The sequence below is a fragment of the Triturus cristatus genome, chromosome 7 (assembly GCF_964204655.1).
Source record: "Triturus cristatus chromosome 7, aTriCri1.1, whole genome shotgun sequence".
NCBI lineage: Eukaryota > Metazoa > Chordata > Amphibia > Caudata > Salamandridae > Triturus > Triturus cristatus.
The window spans coordinates 1,348,919,716-1,348,940,233 of record NC_140590.1 but is presented as its reverse complement, the minus strand read 5'-3'; the positions used below and the strand labels follow the sequence as shown (position 1 = coordinate 1,348,940,233).

Below are 20,518 nucleotides of genomic sequence, written 5' to 3'. Positions count from 1 at the left end.
CACCTCTTCTCCATCCGCGATTCAACCACCCTCTACCCGGATCCGAACAACAATGTACATACAGGTAATGAAAATAAGCAAAGTTGGAGGTTACATGCCCTGTGGTATGGAAAAGATAGCATGGTTAGTAAAATCAAGGAGTATTACATCTTCCCGATGTCTACTTTGGCCTATGTAGTTTGAAAATATTGAAGCCAATAAGGGTGAATTTGCCAGACTGAGGTAGCTCTTTCGGGGATTCTATCCACAGTGCTTTACATGTGCCATTCTGTATCACTGTGTTTCCTGTTCAATTGCCCACCTTGTGCAGCTGGGACACTGTCTGGAAAGAGGCTGCCTTCTTCCGCTTCTCTTTGACCCCTGATTTTGGTGGATCCCCTATAGAACAAAAAACACATTAATTTTACTAAGAGGTTATGAAAATCCTGTGCATAGCCATCTAACTTGTCAAGAGGAAAGTAATGTGCTGATCATTATTATTTCAATACTTAACAAATCCCTGAGAGACTCCATTATAGATATCCTAGCATCTGACTATTAACAGCTACATTCTCTCTCTACCTACTAAGTGCAAGATTCACAGATGTGTACTCACAATGCTCCATACAAGTGAAAAAGCCACTTTTCAGCTTCTATGCTGGAATTCCTGGTCACAAAAGCAGATTTTTAAGACCATTATTTCATATTCTCAGGCACAAAATTATACCATGTATGTGTGATTTTCCATTTGAGGAAGTGAGGAAAGGAGACGATAATGGGGAAGAAAAGGGCACAAAGGTATTAAAACCCCCTTTTTTTTCTCTAAGTTTTATATAGCGCGAACTTGACCTGAAATCAGGTATCAGAATGCTTCACATGAGCACCACTTGCATTACATGAGGCCACATTCATTTTTGTTAGGCACGGGGAGAATAAGTGATTTGCCCAGAATCACAGGATGCTGAGCGTCGTTGCCGAGACTCGAACCCGGCTCCCCAGATTTGAAGTCCACCGCCCTAACCGTTAGGCTACATCCTCTTTTTGCTGTTGGTTTTCCACATACATTTCACATAAACATTAAGGACTTACAAAAAGGTCTAAAGTACACCCCCATATTTCATGTGGGTGTAACTGGTACTGAATGGAACCCGACTCATCTTACTCAAAGCACCACAGCCTTTGCATCCTATATGTCTGTCCTGCAAGTAGGAGTGTAAATCGTCCTATCTAGCACACTCACAAATGCAGTACTGTTGCGAGCACACTACACTCTGCTCATCCTGTGTGTTGATCCTCTAGGTATCAATAAGTTGCATGGTGGCGCGACCGCTGACTACATATGTTTCAGATAAAAAAAATAAAAAAGTATTAAAAACAACCTTTTAATGACCTGTAAGACAAGGGGGCGGTCGGCGGGAGCAGTCCTCCTGACCTTCCTCTACTTAGTGTTTGGAACCGCTTGACGGCCACCATTTTGGGGCTATCGAGGTGAGCAGTCTAGCTGTTTTTACACAATCTGAATGACGGAGGTCTACAAAAGCAGCATGGTGTCAGAAGGAGAAAAATCTAAAGTCATTATCCACTGCACTTGAGAAACGTTATTTTAAAGAAATGCTATTTAGAGGCACCTTATCTTTATTGTTTTTAATTTGAATTACTGAAAAACTGTGCAATAACAAAGGGGTGATTTTAGTGGATTGGGGGTATATTTTTAAGCTGACTATATGAGTTTTAGATGAAATTTTAAGAGTATAAAAAAAAAAGACCGGTGGGAACAGTCCTCCTGATCTTCCTCTACTTTGTGTTTGGAACCGATTAACAGCCGACATTTTGGGGCTATCAAGGTGAGCAGTCTAGTTGTTGTTTCACAATCTGAATGAGGGAGGGCTACAAAAGCAGCATGGTGATGGGACTGCGCAGCGGGTGCGCCGGCCGCGCACCCAGTCGCACCATCAGCTGCCAGCACCAGCCGTGCTGCTGGTTTTGTAATCCACGATACACAAGATATGAAGAGAATTATCTATTCTAACAAGGAACTTTATGGCCTAAGCCCAAAGCTTGCCAAAGCCCGCCACATTTATAGAGACCTAGAGACAGTCCTGCATGCTGTTGAGAGTAGACAAGGATACACAAAAAATACAAGGTAGGCTAAGTAAATAGCCTATTATGAGAACTTCTTAACATATAGTCCCTAGTGAAACATGCTGCAGTGGTGAACCTGCTACTAACATCGAAGGATTGGGGCTTGTTGTTCATCATTGAAACGGGGCTCTCCCAAGACCCTGGAGTGGATTTGGAAGGCACATGCCCGCCAGGCTATAAAGAGCTGTTTCACTCTAGAACTGAATAAAGAGAAGGTGGGGTTGTGATCATATTTAGGGGCAAATGGGTCTTATCCAAACTAGAGGTGGAGGAAAACCAAGGGATAGAATCACTTGGATTTTCCCTTAAAGAAAAAGAAGGCTCCATTATATCAGGATTGCTATGCCTCAGACCCCTGGCTCTATAAAAGATTTTGCCCAGCCATTTCTAGACTTAGCAGCCAACTGTGTAATGACCCACAATAACTGCTACATTCTAGGTGACTTCAACATATGGGCTGAAGACACCCATCAAAACTAATCTGGGGCTTTCCTTAAACCATGTGAAGGCACGGACCTTACTCAGCAGGTGAAAGGAACCACACATGACGGGGCACACCCTGTATGTGAGTTTAATATCCTCTGACCTGGTAACAGTTAAAACTCCAACCGCCATTAGCTGGTCGGACCACTGTCTGGTCACAACTAATGTTAATAGACTTAGTTGGCTAAATAAGAAGGATACCTCTATAACCAACTCGTTACTGAGGAGTTTTTGGAGTAAACTGAAGAAACAACGGTGAAGCAGTTTTTAACACCACTACATGCTTTCATGAATCAAACTCAGTAGAAGTAAACTATTCAAAGTTTGAAAAAATAATTTTAGGCATATTAATCAAACTAATTCTGTTAAAAGTAATCAGATCTAAATTGGAACCTTGGTTTACGGACACCTTAAGGGACCTAAAATCTAGGTGTAAAAGGCTTGAGAGACAATGGCAGAAATTCTATACTGGGGATGACAAAGCCCTACTATAACTAACTTATAAGGAATATAAAACAGAAATAAAGAAGACTAGATCTGCCTTCTTATCAACCACCATTATGGATGCAACCAACAAATCGAAGAAAGTCTTTGATATGGTGAAGGAACTAACCAACCCTACTTTCTTAAAACAAACTATCCCACCATCACAAGTACTCTGCAATAATCTTTCAGATTATTTCTATAATAAAATCAAACAAATCATTGCTAACATATCACAGCAGGTCAAGCATGATTAAAAGAATGACCCAGGAATTATGGACAATGCGTCAATTTTAACGGGCGACCTACCGAAATAACCCTTGATAAAGTTGATCTGTTAAGAGAGGCAGGCTTTAAGACCCTTGTCTCATCACTCTCTTCAAGTTCTCCCCTAGACCCCATTCCCCCTATGATAGGGAAAGAGAGGTCGGACAAACTCCTTCTTACACTATGAATGATATGTAACAAATCCCTTGCCACTGGTATGGTCCCAAAAGACTGGAAGAAAGCATTGGTGACCCCTTTACTTAAGAAACCTCTGGCACATATACAAGAGTCCAGCAACTAACACCCTATACCAAGACTCTCTTTTCCAATTAAAATACTTGAACAATATCTCAGTAAGATCATGGCAGGCTTTCTGGAAGAAAATGATCTGCTCGAAGCAGAACAGATGGGTTTTAGGCCAGCTCATGGAACAGAGTCTGTTCTGGTTGTAGCATCTAATGAACTGCGGATGCAAGTTGACGGTGGTCATATGACAGTTCTGGTTCTGTTGGACCTATCGGCTGCATTAGACACCGTCAACCACCAAATTCTGCTGGTACGTCTAAAAGAGATTGGAATAAGAGGTGTGCTGCTTAAATGGTTTAAAATCTACCTTTTCAGAAAGATGCCTAGCAGTAACTTTCCCGCCTTATGTATCCGAATACAAGGAAATTAGGCATGGAGTACCTCAGGGTTCTGCCCTGAGCCCCTTCCTGTTCAATGTCTATTTAAGTCCTCTGCTGACCCTGATTAAGTTCTTTCGGATATCGTTTGTAAATTATGCATATGATACCCAACTAATAATCTCACTAGACAAGTCGGACATAAATCAAATAAACAACTTCCATACATGTCTGAAAGAGATGGTCCAGTGGCTCGGCCAGAACATGTTGAAATTCAATAGAGACTAGAAAGAATTTCTATGCTGCTCGCCAGGGAATCTGCAACAACTGCCATCCAATTTTTGGCTGTAGCCAATGAAGTCAGCTTTGGACTCTGCACACTCGGTACAGAACCTTGGAGTTCATTTTGATGAGTATCTCTCAATGGAAACTCACATCAATAAAACAGTAGCAGTATGCCATGGACTCCTAAGAAATTTAAAGAAACTTGTCTCTATGTTTCCACAGCCCTTCAGGAGACTTGTGGTACAGGCCACCATATTGAACTTTTAGGATGTCCTGACTATCTGCTCAAGCGGCTTCAAAGGATCAGGTGCTAGTTGCCAAACTTGCGTTAAACAAAGCGAGAAGAGATTCTGCAACCATAATGCTGCAGGAACTCCACTGGCTCCCAGTAAAGGAGTGGTGCACGTTTAAGGACCTCTGTATACTACACAGGGCATTAAATGGCACGAGACCCAAGTCTCTACAACAAAGGTTAAACCCTACAGGCCAGCATGAAAATTGAGATAATCTGATGCATGCCTGGTATCTGTACCTCCTTTTAAAAAGATACAAAAGGGAGGCAAAGCATTCCAGGTCAGAGCTTCTCAACTATGGAACAACATGCCACTCTATCTAAGAACCAATACAAACATGTTATGTTTCAGGAAAAACCTAAAAACATGGCTTTTCCCCTAGCAATGGACACCTGCAGGTAAATAGACTGAGATGTAATCCTTTAATAGAAGTTCTCTAGACTGATATTTTTCAGCTCCAAGATGCCCGCTGGGTGATAACTGCGCTCTATAAATGATTAATAATGTTAATAATATAAAATGTTTGACACAGCTCTGCCAAGCAACCCATGCAGTAGTCACTATCACATTGGAATTATAAGATCCACAGGAAAACCGCAGATCCACTTTATATGAATATTTTGGCTGCAGAAATTAGCTGAAATACAAGGTGACACTCGAGAAAGGGGATTGCAGGGAGGATTGTGGGGAATGGGAAATTTCTGGGAGAGCCAGACTTGGAAATCCAGATTCACCAGATAATTTCTCATTTGTAAGGAGACCCTCAGAGTCCCACTTGTAATCCCCTGATAACTCCACCCATTTGAGTTACTAGTACTCCCAGTCACTGTAATTCCAGAGAGAGGTGGCGTTTCTGGCCATAATACCGGTGCACCTATTAAGAGGCCCACATTTGTCTGCCTTTCTAAGCTCCAATATACTCCCAAGTAGGATGAATAAAGTAACGGAACATATAATGATAACAACATCTGCACTTGCCTCTTTCAAGCTTTCAAGGCGATTTACAAAATTTCTAACAGAAGCTTTTATTAGATACTCACACCATTTACAAAGTTTCAAACAGAAACTAGCATTAACAAAAATTCTGGGAGTCAACCAAAGAAGGATGTAAGGTTGAGCCTACTGCTCCAGGATTCTCACTTGTCTCCTGCAGAATGCACATAAATCTCAGAAGGAGGTTCATAAACCCACTGAGGAGTTTCCCAGATCATGTGAGCACATCTATGTTATAAGTCTACTTACCTGAATAGGAGCTCACATAGTTTTCGTAAAGGCTTGCCAGGAGCCTGTTGGAAGACTTTTGGAAGACAGTTACCACTGTCTCATTCAGGGGGTCCTTGTTCTTGTCCAGCCACCCCATGATGTTATAGGGCACCTGTCCATCAGTAATAAACCCAGAGTTAGCCTCATTGAACACACACCAAATTGGGAACATTTACGACCAAAGCCATTAAATCACATACCACACCAGCATAATGGACCAGTTCAAAGTGAGGCTCATATCGGCGCTTCTTGTCCACCTTTGGCTTTTGAAAGTTGGGTGACTTTCCCAGGTGGTTGTCATACAGCTTGGCTTTGAAGGTGATATCTGTGGCCTTGGGGAACATACACTCCTCCTCCAGGATGGACAGAATTCCCAACGGCTAGAGCAAGACATAAAATGATTAGCATTTTCAAGTGATCTAATATGCAATTTTTAATCTTTCATCCTTTTCAAATGTGAATATTATGTTGTAATATTATGGTAATAATTTGTATACCCTTTTGCAATTGCAATGGTTTGTTAATAAACTTACTTACTTACATTTAAAAAAATACACCAATTCTCTAATTAGCATTGTGAGTACTGATAATTCTACTTTTGGCGAATCAAGGGCCTGATTACGATGATGGTGAGACCAGCACCGACAGCCCGTTGGTGGCGGTCCCACTGCCATTGGAATGAGGATTCCAGCCCACCACATTAGGAAAGTGGGTGGATGTATCACGATCGGAGAGACCAACCGCCACAGATCGTTGGAGGGTACTCCAATCCCTACAATGGTGGCGGTTCTCTCCAGGCACCGCCGTAGGGATTACGATATCCCTCTAAGCCGGCCGTTTCATGGCGGTAAGGGACATTAGGGGCCTGTAGCGGGTCCCTCCCTTCCCCCTGGCCCTCAGCTGTGGGCTTTGGGGGAGCACCTACAGTGCTCCCCTACATATCTCTGCACCATGTGGCAGGCACTGCATGGTGCCTGCCACGTAGTGCAGGGATATGTGTAGTGTCCCCTTTTTGTTCTGCGGCGTGTGCTGCTGCTCGCGGCACCTGCCACAATACAAAATATAGGCATTGCGACTGCTGTGGTGGCGGTTGCATCCTAATGCCTATGGTGAGACCATCTCCATCATAATCAGGCCCTATGTTTTATTTCTTTGTTAAAACTCAAAGCCAATGTAAGAGGAGTTGAAAATTGGCTAATGTTTGGACCTCCAAAACCCTTTTTATCAATGATCCAATGGTAACCAGTGAGCACTGACAGGCAGGCTTGAGTGAAAAGTGACAGCGCATTTACATGTCAAGCAAGGCGATAGGTGTTTTGGGGGAGGGCAGGCTCCTGGTGGCTTGCCTCTCACTCCACTGGAGATCACGAACAGTAAAGGCTGATAGGAGAGCGTCTGTATGATAGTGCTGCCTATTCAAAGAGGACGGGGCTTTGTGTGCTGAGCGCATTTCAATGCTTTCTTCACCTTTTCGATGAGGTCGATGCATGGCTGCAGGTCCAAGCCGAAGTCAATGAACACCCATTCGATTCCTTCTTTCTTATACTCTTCTTGCTCCAGGACAAACATGTGGTGGTTGAAAAACTGTTGCAGCTTTTCATTGGTGTAGTTGATGCATAGTTGCTCAAAGCTGTTGAACTGCAAAACAGAGGACATATGAGATATTAGAGGCACAGTCAGGACACGTGAAATGGATCTGCCCTGCCCCCAGCTCTGGAGACCTGTAGGGAAACTACACATTGTCGGTAGAAATGGCTTTGGATTTTGTGTTATTTCAGTTAGTGCTAATGTGTTCCAAATTAAGAAGAACAGATGCTAGGTTATGGTGATCCGGCCCAGCAATATTTCACATACAGTGGATGACGGGAAGGCAACGTGTGCCTATTTTCTGTACGCCGGTCATCTTATACCTAATACCCTATCTACATATTTACCGGTCCAGTTTTTCGGCATTCAAAGTAGTGGTAACCTTAAAATATTGTAAATCCAAATTCTAGGTTCTGACTTAATAGTAAGTTGAAATTGTGGATCTGAAATTGTGGTAGGACACCCTACGTCTCTGCCAACTAGCTGTTCTGTAGTAGACCGACTGCACATTTACCTCGAAGATTTCAAATCCTGCAATGTCCAAAACTCCGATGAAAAACTGCCTGGCTAACTTGGTGTCCAGGGTTTTGTTGATACGTGTAACCAGCCACTTGAACATGCGGTCATACGTTGCTTTGGCGAGGGCACCTACAGCGTACACAACCTGCAAGTGGACAAGAGAGTTGAGACATCATTAATAAGACAATACAATTTGACTCCTCTGACAATCTAGAGAGGAAACAAACAAATAAACAAACCAGTAGCTCTGTTTGTTTCAGTATCTCTCCCATTGTTAACTTACACTTCTTAGAGCACTGTTAGGATGCTCAAATATGTATTAGAACAGGTTTTGCTTTTCCTTGATGGATAAAAAAGTGGTATCTGAGTTACCCTCCAAGTTTCTTCTGCATGGAGGTACTTTCGGTGACATTGTTACATTACTCAGGCCTGATGTGCAGGCAGATCTCAAATAATCGGTGCAAATTGCGCACTGACTTTTTGGAACTGCCCTGTAACCTTGAGTTGCAACATATGCACTAACAGGTCACGTCACAAAATCCCCATTACATGAGGGTCTCAAAATGACCTGCATAATGCATACTAATTAGGCAGGTAGCAATTTGCAACAGCCTGTGATAGGCTGTGGTTGCAGAGATGGAGGCCTTTAAGGGACAGCAGATCTCCGTCCCTACATATGCATTCTCAAAAAGGAAATTTTTTAAAGCAACCACTATCCAAAAGATTCTTGTTTCCGAAGACCAAACTGCAGCAGGCCATGTTCCTCTGGACAACACCAGTGGCGGCTCCCTCCACCAGCACCCTCAAAAATGTGAAAAATAAAATTATAATAAAAAGGGTATGAATCCTGTTTTATTATTGTTTTATTTTTCTTCCACATGGCTGTGTGCCTAGTCTTGGGGGTAGGGCCAGGGGGGGTGAGAGTACTGGAGGGGGAGTGGTGGGCAGTGTTATCAGTTCACATGACAGTTTGGCCAGCCACCTTAGGACGGCCAAACCGCCATGCGCACTAAAGCTCTCTCCAATCCGAGCTGCGTTTCCGGGTTGAGAAGAGTAGGCACAGGCCTCCAGTCTGACTCGGAGGGCAAATTCCCAGTGCTCAGGCCAATCCTGAAGCTGCTCCCATGCATGGGAGCAGCGTAAAGATCGTCCGCAGGACAGTCTGGGAGCCTGTGCCTGCCTGCAGTGGAGAAGAGCGCAATGCTTGAGGGCGGCAGGTAAGTTCTTTTTTATTTTTTTATTTTTCCCCATCTTCCCCAATCCACCCCAGACCCCCTCTTCAGGATTGGCCGCAGGGTATTCTGGGAGCCTGTGCCTGCCTGCAGCAGAGAAGAGCGCGATGCTGGATGGCGACAGGTAACTTTGTTTTTCTTTTTCCCCGTCCTCCCCTGTCCATTCCCGACCCCCCTCTCTTCACTGACACAAACCGTTCCTGCCACAGTAGGCTCCCCCAGTTGCTTGGAGGACAGCTTTCCTGTTTCAAATCAGCTACCACCCCAATTTGGCGTTCTGTAACTGATTTGTGGTTTACAATCGCCATTGCGGCCACAAACCATTGATACATACCTTTTCATTTTGTGAACAGAAGGGAGCTGTCCCTTTCAATACCCTTCCTATTTGCAATTCAGAAAGAGTCACAAAAGCCCTTTTATGAATCACAGGGTTTGCAACTGCAAACGGACCTCGTACATTATGCCCCTAGGTCTTTATTGTTTTATCATCGAGAATGTTTAGGGAAGCATGCACACATTGATGAAATTGGGAAACATAACCCATAGTCCTACAAAATTGTGTGACCAATCTATACTTTTCAATGGTGGATCTCTTTCCCAGGGAAACACTTTATAGATCGTCATTGTGCCTGCAGATATTGCTATTGCATGTGACGTGGGCAGTAGTCTACTATGAAATATCTACAGATATTTGTCTTTACAGAGAGGGCACCTGCTTTGGCTCAATGGTTAGAGCGGCAGACCCTGATGCAGAGGTCTGGCCCAGACCAGGGTTCAATTCCCGCCTCGGCGGGTCTTGGGCTCAATTTCCCTGGACCTGATAATTCTCACCTCGGTGCCTATTCTAATCATGGGTCCCACTCTGCAACTCTGGGCAATAGCTCACTTAATCTCCACAACGGCCCCAAAAGCACTAGGATGCCTGGCTTCACCTTGGGGGTGCCCAGGAGTGGGCACTTCACAGGGAAAGGCCAGGAAGGGTTCCACAGCAGTATGTGCACAGTGCCTGAGAGACCCTTTTGGGGGTGTGCAGAGCGCTATATAAATGCACTACATTTACATTTTGGTTATCCAGTGGTGTCATCTGTTCATTGGCCCGCCCCTTTACCATAGCTCATTGCCAATAATCGAATCTGCCAACCATTGCATGCAATTAAAAGTCTTCTTTTGCTTTTTGGACTACAATTCGTGGCCTGCAAATTCACAATTGCCTCAAGCCACACCACGTACCTGCTCAACGTTTTGACCTTTGGTCACATATTCGTTGCCCACTTTGACCCTGGGATGGAGAAGACCTTTGATGAGATCTGCTGAGCTGATTCCCATCAGGTAGGCAGCCTTATCGGCACCTGGAAGAAGCACAGGCATGGCTCAGCTCACACACTGCTGCCAGTCCACTTAATAACCAATAATCAATATATCACAGACTGTAGTAATTAGGGTCAAAAGGACTGAAATCTTCACAGGTGACACCCAATCTGTTTGCCTGAAGGGGGGAAACGTTACACTAGTCACACAAAATCTACAATTATTTTAGTAATTTGTGTTCACCTACAGACAGGGCCTTAGTAACACATTCCATGTCAGGCCCTCATACATCTCTGAGAATATAGTGATACACATCCATAATTGGTAACCACAAAACAGAAACAACGGCTAAACTTGTAATATTTTAATACCCGATGCAACATTTAGTTTTGTTTGCTAATAGCTCTGTTTATGGTCCAAATATTTTTATTGATCTTTTCCCCTCACAACACCTCCTCACCCATTCCACCAGTCACGGCCACTGCAGGTAAGAGCGATGGGGCAGTGGGGCCAGGTGGGGGGGATTTCGAGGGACAACCACGAGGGAAAATTAAATAAATAATTAATTTTCCATCGTAGTCGTCTCTCGAAACCCCCCCACTCGGCCCCACCTCCCCACCGCTCTTACCTGCAGTGGCCGTGGCTGCATTCCACGGGTTCCCTTCGAGTACAAAATCTCAGGTTAGGTTTGTCCTACCACTGGGCCTTTAGATTGACCAATGATCCTGCCCAATTACTGCTTTGTCCCCTTTGCTTTCATTATGGGAATTATCCTGAGCACTCTGAGATATCTAGGACAGGTGACTTCCACAAACTCCTGTCGTATCTGATTTAGAAACGGTATCCAGTTTTCTCCATGTCATATAAAATGCATGTGAGTATTCTCCATTTCAAGTGGATCAAACACCTTACCCAACCAATCTTATGGCTTTGGGATTCTTTTATTCCTCGTGCGTACGTGATGAACGGTTTTGCAGCCCCATTTGCTAGACCACACAAATGTGAAAGGAGTTGGTGTTACCCAATATAATGTGTGTTGCCATCTTGGGATTGTGGTATGAAACATGTCATCAATTTTATTGAGTATTTGTGACAGTATATCTGGAGTTGTGAGCATTGCTAGAGTGGATTTAGGGTGCCTCTGCAGGCCCTCCAGCAACCATCTGACCTCCTCTTGTCCCATTCATTCAGTTTCACTGGTGTGCAGCCAGTAGAAAGTCATTGAAATCATAGCTTCCCTCACCACTATCGAATGAGCTGTTGAGTGCTTTTTAATGTAGGCTTAACTCCATTCAGTGTCAGTAAGCTGTCTACACCGTTGTGTTTCCCATCTCCATGGTTCCAAAGTTCTGTGTATCCTCTCGGTGTGTGCTGATAACTTGTAAAGCTCTGAGACGCCATTTTTATCTGTATCTTTTGTAATGAGCCATCATTCAAATGCCATCAGTGGCCTGTTAGCCCTGGGCCCGATTGTTGGTGCCACACCCAGTGCAGGCAGTCCAATTTGTTGTTTCAGGATGTCAAAGGACAATGCTGTAAACAGCTCACCTATTCTTCCACCATTTTGCTTCCTCCATTCTACTTTGAGATCTACAGCTAAGTGGGGGCAATATCTGGGTTTGCTCAAATAGGTGTCATGGGTGAGGGAAAATTGATTTTTCCCCTCAACACTGCTACTCTGCCCCAGAATGCCAGTGTTGCCCGAGTCACTCGGGAAGAGTGCACCCCCCAAGCTCTGTGTTTCCTCTGCATCCAAGGGACCTTCCCTCTGTGTGTCCCCACTATCAGCTGGTCCACCAAACACAACTGCTTTTCCGACTCCTCTCTCCCCCATTCTACTATGTAGCACAGCTAAGCTGCCATGATAATACCATGTAATATCTGATAGGCCCAGGCTTGCCTCCTCAGTGGGGTTTTTCATAAGATCCGTAGCCAGCCACGGCGTCTTTCCTGCCTGTTATGAAGTTATTAATATGCCTGTGCAATTTTCACAGGATCGAATTGGGTATAGGTAATAGAAGGGGCTGAAAGATTAATACTATCCCACGTTGGGTCACCATTTTATACACCACAATTCTTCCACATCATGGCTGTGTGCTCAAGTGCCATAATTGCATCCTGTGCAGTGTTTCTTTCAGCAGGATACCCTGGGAGCAGCTCATTCAGTGAAATATGGAGCAGTTGTTTACAAGCTGCTCTGTGTTTTGCTGTGCAGGCAGCAGTCGCCTGACCTTTAAAGAGAGGTCAGAGATACCAATGCAGGTGGGTGCGGTCAGTGAGTACATCCGCCTGCATAGAGATGACTGGGAGGTCCATGGGACCCCCTTTGCCCCCACTAGAGGGCTGTCCTCAGGTGGGGTAATAACAATGCACCACCTTTTTGTGGAGCACTGTTAATGCGCCTCCTAGGGGCCTGTTTGCTTCTGCGCTCACATCCGTAATAGTAAGTAAGTACGTTTATTATTGCTTGGTAAATTAAAACCATTGCACACAGTTAAAAGACATTTAAAACAACAACCCAGGAATGCAACATCAATTAAAAGAGCAGGATGTCACAGTCACACGAAGTAACAGTGCCAACTACAAAAATAGATCATCATATTTATGCACGGTTGAAAGACATAGAGATACATTAATGGCAAGTTGTATCGCACAGAAAAGTCTTAGGCATGGTAAGAGGTGAAGACCACAATGTTTGATTGAGCTCTGATGGATAGTTCTACCCAGGAGCAGACCGTGGAGCCTGCCCACTGGCACAGTAAGATCTTTGGTCATTGTGGGCCGAGTCACAGTGAGTTTCAGGTAGACGGTAAAGAGAAGCATAAATGGATAAGTGTGTATGTGTAACTAGTCCACAGTATTTGCTTAACCCCCGGCAGAGTAAGATCATTGGCCAGAATAAGCAAAGATGCAGAGGTAGTCAGATTAAGAGATGTACAAGGACACACGATAGAAGGTAGCAGAAGTTGTAAGCAAGTAAAGTGCATACGTAGGTCAAATGTGCAAAAGTCCCTAGGCAAAGAGTAACAACAATCATAAACAGATAAGGTAAGATAAGGTGCAAGCGTAGTACGGATCCTCAGTTTTCGCCTTCCCCCATTACATAGGTAAGATCATTGGCTAAAATATACATATTCACAGAGGCAGTCCCATGTAAAACTGTGCAAAGTTCCAAAATGAGAATTGACTACGTTATAAGCCAGTGAAATAAAAGAGAAAAAAGTCCTCTGTCTTGCAAACCCTGAGGCTTAGTCAAAGTTTGCCATTTTCTTTGATCTTTACAGACCAATGGGACATGTAAGGGAAAAATTAATTTCCCCTCATCATCGTCCGTCGAAAGCCCCCCTCCTGGCCCACCGCTCTTACCAAAACGTGCCGCGGCTGATGAGCAAGCAGCCTTCACTCCAATGATACATGCGGTGCTACCAAGGCACAACCCACATATGACAGCAGTATTATCAGACTGACACTCTCGACACCATGTTTTGATGGGGATCTGCTATCACTCTTACTTTCTGTGCCATCAGCTTCTGCTTGCTCCTCCCGCTGCTTCTGCTTGAACTTCATGTTTCCGAAGTGCATGACGGCCCCCACTATTTTATAACTGCCAGTCTTCTCCTCTTGACTGAAGCCCAGAATGTCCATTGCATGCTGGGAGATGGAAAGAAAGGAAACCAGTAATGATCTTCACATGCCCACTAAAGGTTTGCAACACATACTAACGTTTTTCACTTAGTGACATAACCTTAGCATTCTTTAACTTCCACACAGCCATTCCCAACAATCTCAAAAGCGCCACATGTTCATTTCCAGCCGCACATATGTTTGCTGGTCTTTGTACAAGTGGTCGCAGAGGGTCTGAACGAACTGTCCAGAGTACCGAAGCCCATGCTCCAACCTTAGGACTATGTGATAAACTTGCAGACTCCCAACGAAAGGAGAGTGACCCTTACTTGCCAAATGGGACAGGGTAGTTCAAGACTAGAAAAAAGGTTCATTTCCCTTTTGTGTGTCTACAAACAATAAAAATGGGCACTTTGTTTAAAAACTAAATGAACATCCACTAGCACCAAAGACCTAAAACTTACGAACATATATATTCTAAGTCCTTATACATATAGTGTAAAGCACAAAACAGTGTTTAGTTTCTTTTATTTGTTTAAAACCCTTTAGCAAAAAATGTCATATACATTTAAATCCCAAGTTAAAAGACAAGCACATAGACATCTCTGTTTATCTCAAACATAGTTAATTCCTGAAAATGGTAATTACATAATATACACAGATTTTTAAACATCCAGTATATAAGCGTTCGTTTCTGCATGTTAATAAAACACAAAAACTTGTTGATGCCGCGTTTCGGTGGATAATGGAATAGTTTTTCACCACCTTCTTCAGAACAAAGATTTCTATCATAAAAACATTCTTTAAAAATGGCTCCAAGCCCCTTCTCACATTTTTCTTACACCTATGAGATGTTTTTTTCTATATTAAATGTTTTACATTATATCAATGTTACCCTGTAAGCAAATAAATGCTATTAACTGCGTATTATTCACGTTTAGTTTCATGAAGACCTGCGTTTAAAATAGCTAACGTTGGTTAACATATTGCTTCATGACATGTGAACTTTTATTTATAGGTAGAGCTGAAGTCAAAATTCGCAAAGATAATTTTCCTTTGCATTCCCTCCCATGTGAAATGTTTTCTTTTACGGTGATAACCATAGAATGTTATAATTGGCTGCAACAGTTCATCTGCAGAGTACAGGCTGATCCAATTTATATTGTTTTGTTGCAGATAAATGTAACTTTGAAGGACGCTGAGAGAACCTGTATTGTGGAGGATCCTGAGAAACAAATGAGTTTAAGATTGTATTTTTTCACTCTAACCCACGGGTTCCAAACCTGTGATCTGCGAATCCCCAGGGGTCTGTGACACATTCCCAGGGGATCCGCAGGCAACAGTTTTAAAAGCACTGCAAAGTTCCTTGCATAACTAACAGTTTTTGGGCAACAATAAAAGTGCCAAAATAACTCCAGTGATTAATGTACCAGCTGGAGAAAGATGGAAGTTTTGTCTAGTGGCAGCTTTGTCTCACCTATGGTAGCGCAGATGGTTAATATGCCTGCTGCAAAGATTGTGTACCCTGCATTTTAAAGAAGAGCATTTTATGTGCATAGCTCAGAGGGTTACTGCTTTTGTCACAGAGCTTCTTTTGTTACTGTGCAGTTCATAAGTTACAATCATAATCTAGCACAGTAAGCTATGAACTACCATCAAAGTGCTGCATGCAAACTGCATGGTACAAGTTAGTAAGTTATGTTTTTCTCAGTCTTTCCTTATCATGCCAAGACAAACGGTGAGAGTTTGGCTCAAGTTTGATTGTGAGCGTTTTTTTGTGGGCAGGTGGGGGCAAGGGGGGTTTGTATACTATGGGCTTCCTCCTTGCGGTAACCTCACATGACACCTGTAGGCTGCTGAACGCCTTCTTCCTACATTCTTGATTGCATCTGCTGACAGACCTCACCTGGCTCCTGCTGTCGCCACACAAATGCAGAAGGAACTAGTGCCAAATTCTGTAGTAGGTAGCCTTGCCCTTGTGAGTGCCATTTTTAGCACTGCCCGGAACTGGAACCTGCTCAGACAGTGGACGACCTCCTGCTGGGCTGATTCCTCAATATTCATGCATTCAATGTACAGGACACAGCTCGCTGCTTGACAGACCCTCCAACTTTAGTAGTGTGCCCTTTGTCTCTTGATCCATCTTGAACCTTCTCAGGATTACTACTGGTTGCCCGGGGCCCAGACGCACATCCTACACTTGGAGACGGGCCCCTGCTATCTCATTCTTAGCTGGAGCAATCAACTTGCTTTACCTAAAGACACCAAAGAACGCTAGTGTGAAGGTTGCCTTGGATAAAGTAACTTCCGATGCATCTGTACAAATTTCAGGCAAAGCCCCTAGCAGGCACGCCAGCGTGCTCAACTCTATGGGTGTCCTCTTGTCCTCCTTCACCCCTTCTAGGCACTGCCAACCCTTCATTGCTGCTTTGAGATAAGAAGTTGCGGTGGATTCTTCTTATCTCCTGGATAAATGGGCTATCGCTGACAAGTGTGCCTGTGTCCACGATCTGGTTTTGCTGTAATCAAAAACCCACTTCACAATCTGCTGCACAGCCTGAGCTGTGCTAGGTGTGCACTCAAAAGATTGCACCCTGTCACCCATGTAACTGTTTTCCTGTAGGTAGAATATAACTGAGCTGTCTTGGGTGCCAATCCGTGCTCTACCAGCAGGGACAGGTTGTGTCCGCTAGGGACCACATTTCCTCCGGGAAGGGAGTCATGACACTCTCTGCTGTGGGAGCTAGCTCCCTGAATTTCCCCATCTGGAAACAAGAGAGTGCATCCACTCTATCATTACTTATCCCTTGGATGTGTCTCACCCTCACCTCCAGGTTGCCTGCCAACTGTAGCCTGACCAGCCTCAGAACAAATGGGCATCTTGCCGCCTCTGTATGAATGGCATGAACTACGGCGTGGTTATCTGACCATAGCGTCAGCTTCATGTTGGTTAGCCTTGCTCTCCATATTCTCAGCGCAACAATGATTGAGAACAATTCTAGAAATGAAATGTTCTTAGTTATTCCTGCAGCTGCCCAGTTAGGTGGCCACCTCTGTGCAAACCCTTGCCCTAGTACTGCTCCAAAGCCTAAGCTGCATGCTGCATCTGTGTACAGGGCAGCCTCCCTGTCCAAGACCCCTCCTTCCCTCCATATGAGTATGCCGTTGAAGTCTTGTAGGAGGGATAACCAGGTCTTTAAATTCTTTTTTTGTCCCTGAGCTTAATCTGACATGGTGATGTTTCTTTTGCAGCTTTTTTGTTAATTGGGTCAGCCTTCTTGCAAATACCCTCCCCACTGGGATAACCCTTGCTGCAAAGTTCAGTTTACCTATCGGCTCTTGTGGCTCGCCCACAGTGGGTTTCTCCTTTCTATTTGTGCCATGATCATGTCTCCTTGGAGTTCAGCTCAGTACCCGGGAAAACAATTTTGGTGGCTGGCCTTACCGTTTGTTTTGTCTGTGGCCAATGGCACACCTAACTCTGCCGCTAGTTGCTGGAATGTGTCAAGTAGGTCCATTCACTCTCCAGCCCCCCATGTTTGCCCACAAACAGGAAGTCACCCAGGTAGAGAAGCGTGCCTCCCTCTGAGTGTCTTTTATGCAGTGTCCATTCTAGGAAGGTAGAGAATATTAAAAAAAAATACACAAGATATAGAGCATCCCATGGGAAGAGCTTTGTCAAAGTACAGCTCTCCATCGAATTCAAAACTCAGGAGGTGGTAGCTTTCAGAGGGACTGGCAGGAGCCTAAAGGCAGACTCTATATTTGCCTTTGCCATCAAAGCCCCCTGCCCGGCTGTGCGTATCAAGTCAGTGGCATCTTCTACTGATGCATACCCTACCGTGCAGTCCTCAGGGTTGATCCTATCATTAACAGATTCTCCCTCTGGAAATGACAAATGGTGAATGAGCCTGTAATGTCCCTGCTCCTCCTTGGGTACCACTCCAAGTGGGAAGACCACCAAACCAGCTGGCCTCCCTAAACCACGGGTACCTTCTATCCTATCCAACTCTTTTTTTTCAATATTTCCTTGCGCACTATTTCTGGGTGGAGGAGCGCTGAGCGCAGGTTCTTTAATTCGTCTGTCTTGACTTGTCCCATCACCGGAATTCTGAAACCTCTTTCAAGTCCTTCACATTATAATTGTGCATCTATCGTATTGTCATAGTGATTAGCTAGCAGCCATAGTCTGTGCATAATGATAGGGAAGTGTGCTAGCTGAAAGCCCCCCCCATCCCATTCCAGTCTTTGCATTCCCTGAGCTACTTTTTTCTTGTCTTCTCTTTTTTTCTGTTTATCTATCGCTTCTGCCCTTCTTGCAGTCAACTGCTGGGTGCCCCCCGCAGGGTGAGCACACATGCCTGAACTTACAGAATGGCCCCAGGTGCACTAGTCCCTGTCATATTTGTAACTGCTGTGGAGCTTTTGCCTGACCCTCCTCATTTCCAACCTGAAAAGTGCTTCTGCTTGTAGAAGGACTTCTGTCTCTACTGGTGACCCTTGAAATGGCCCTTCTGAAAAGGCTGGTCCTGTCTCCCAGGCCCTGACCTGGCCTCCCTGACGACTATCATTTTGTGCATGTAGCTAGAAGCATCTTCTTTATCCCACTCCATGTCTGGGTGTGCTTGCATTTATATCCTAAAGCTCTTATCGTAATCTAGCCATGCGTGTCCTGTGAACTGCCTATATACTTCATGAATTTTTGATTCGTATAACCACAAATCTTTGCCACAATAGGGGAACTTTTCAGCGATCACACATACCATCAGCCTGAAAGCGTCCAGCAAATTATCAAAGCTCCTCTCTTTCCTTACCCATGCTCTATCTTTCCTGTCTCATCCTTTTTGTCACATCCTGAGGTATAATCCTTCTATTTGTATCTCTAATAATGAGAAGATGTCTATATATTCTTTGCGTCATATGTTTTCTTTTATTGCAAAAGGTACCAGGCTTTCCAGCCTTTGTTACCATAGCTGGGTGACCCAGTGTGCCCCTCCTGTATGCCTCTGGTCCTAGACCACCCTTCTCTTGACCTTGGACTTTACCCTCTGCAGTGCCTCATGCCTCAGTGGGGCTGGGAGAGATGTGCTTGTTGATGGGGCCTCCTCAGTTGTGTGAACTATGCCAGGGGCCTGTGATGCTGCACTTGGGTTTGCCTTGCTGCCCCCAACGCTTCGGCTGCCCCATTGGTGGGGAACAGCAGTGATGCTAATGATCTTAAGCAAGCCTGCACAATCACGCTAATCTGGTCATCCTCAGTAGACTTTGCCTTCTTGTTGGCACTGGGTACTGTCAGGCAAGGTCTGAGACATCTCTCCAACTTCGCTGTTTCCTGTTGCCCTTTTCTGACATAGGTGCGACAGTGCTTGATTGGCTCTTCTTTCTCCTCGCTCTCCCCCGGCACACTTCGCTCTGTTCCTCACTTATGCCATTGTTGCTTGGATCTTGTGGGCCGCTTTGACTGCCTTGACTCCCCTCTCAGCTGAGTCGACAGCTAATCTTTGCAATGCGTGGTAACTGCCTCTCTTGCTGCCCTTATTATCTCCTCAATGTCCTCTGGTTGCATAATGTTGCTTGGCTCGGCCATCCTTGCAGACAGGTCACACCACCAACTGTTGTCTGTCCTTATCATCTTATCTATGCCCCCCCCCGCCTTGGGCCTTTCGCACCAGTCTGGGTCAGGTCACCCTTTTTATAGGGCTGTCCTCAGCTGGGCTAGGCACTTGGGTCACGTTGCCTTTTTCCAGGCTGTCCCCGCGTGCCTCTTCTCGTTCGGTGGATTACTCATTGCCCCACTGGTCGTGCCACCTTCCCAGGCTGTCCCTGGATGCTTGTGGAAATGGATACGCTGTGCGGGAAGGGGGTGGGCGGGGGTTATTCTTCTATCCCCTTGCTGTTGCCTTTGCCACTTGCTCAGATGTCACATGCTGTCCACAGGCTCCTGCCCTTTGCAACTCTCTCAGAGTTCAGTTAAAATGCAGTCCATAGGCACTTAGTTTGGCTTCAGGCCAGGGGCCCCGGCTGGGTAATAACCACCCCTGTGACACAGCCTGCAAACAACCAGATTGAGTCTCCTAAACTGGGGGCCACCTAAAACTAAACCCCACCCTTGACCACCACAGCCTCATTCTTACAATTGCACTTCATGACTAATACCCAGGGGACGCTCTCCCTTTAACTGTAATTAGCTTGCGCGGTTCAAAGTTACTGCCTTTCCCTCATGGCCTCACTTTGCGTAGTGCACATTTTTGATAGCCGAGTCAGGTTGCTGCGATCTGCAGCTGTCCTCTGGGGCCCTCAGGGAATATGATGCTTTACCTTTAAGGCACAGGCTCCACTCTTGCTCCAAAGCTGTGTGCTGTAGCCTGTCCCTTTAAGGGTAACGAGCCTGGGTCCTCCAATTGCTAATCACAGCAATGGACCCGCATGC

The 20,518-nt window shown here is 44.9% G+C and overlaps 1 protein-coding gene across 2 annotated transcripts in view; it reads right to left on the bottom strand.

Annotated features, from left to right (window-relative positions):
• MYH7B (myosin heavy chain 7B) overlaps positions 1–20,518 on the bottom strand; it is a 127,355-nt gene that overhangs the window by 51,034 nt on the left and 55,803 nt on the right. For both annotated transcript variants that reach the window (XM_085619011.1, XM_085619012.1), the window contains 7 exons: positions 13,977–14,115; positions 10,387–10,505; positions 7,920–8,069; positions 7,286–7,456; positions 6,019–6,198; positions 5,798–5,930; positions 302–378 (listed from right to left, as the gene is read on the bottom strand). In XM_085619011.1, the coding sequence (XP_085475137.1) occupies positions 302–378; positions 5,798–5,930; positions 6,019–6,198; positions 7,286–7,456; positions 7,920–8,069; positions 10,387–10,505; positions 13,977–14,115 (969 nt within the window). The remainder of the gene's footprint in view (positions 1–301; positions 379–5,797; positions 5,931–6,018; positions 6,199–7,285; positions 7,457–7,919; positions 8,070–10,386; positions 10,506–13,976; positions 14,116–20,518) is intronic.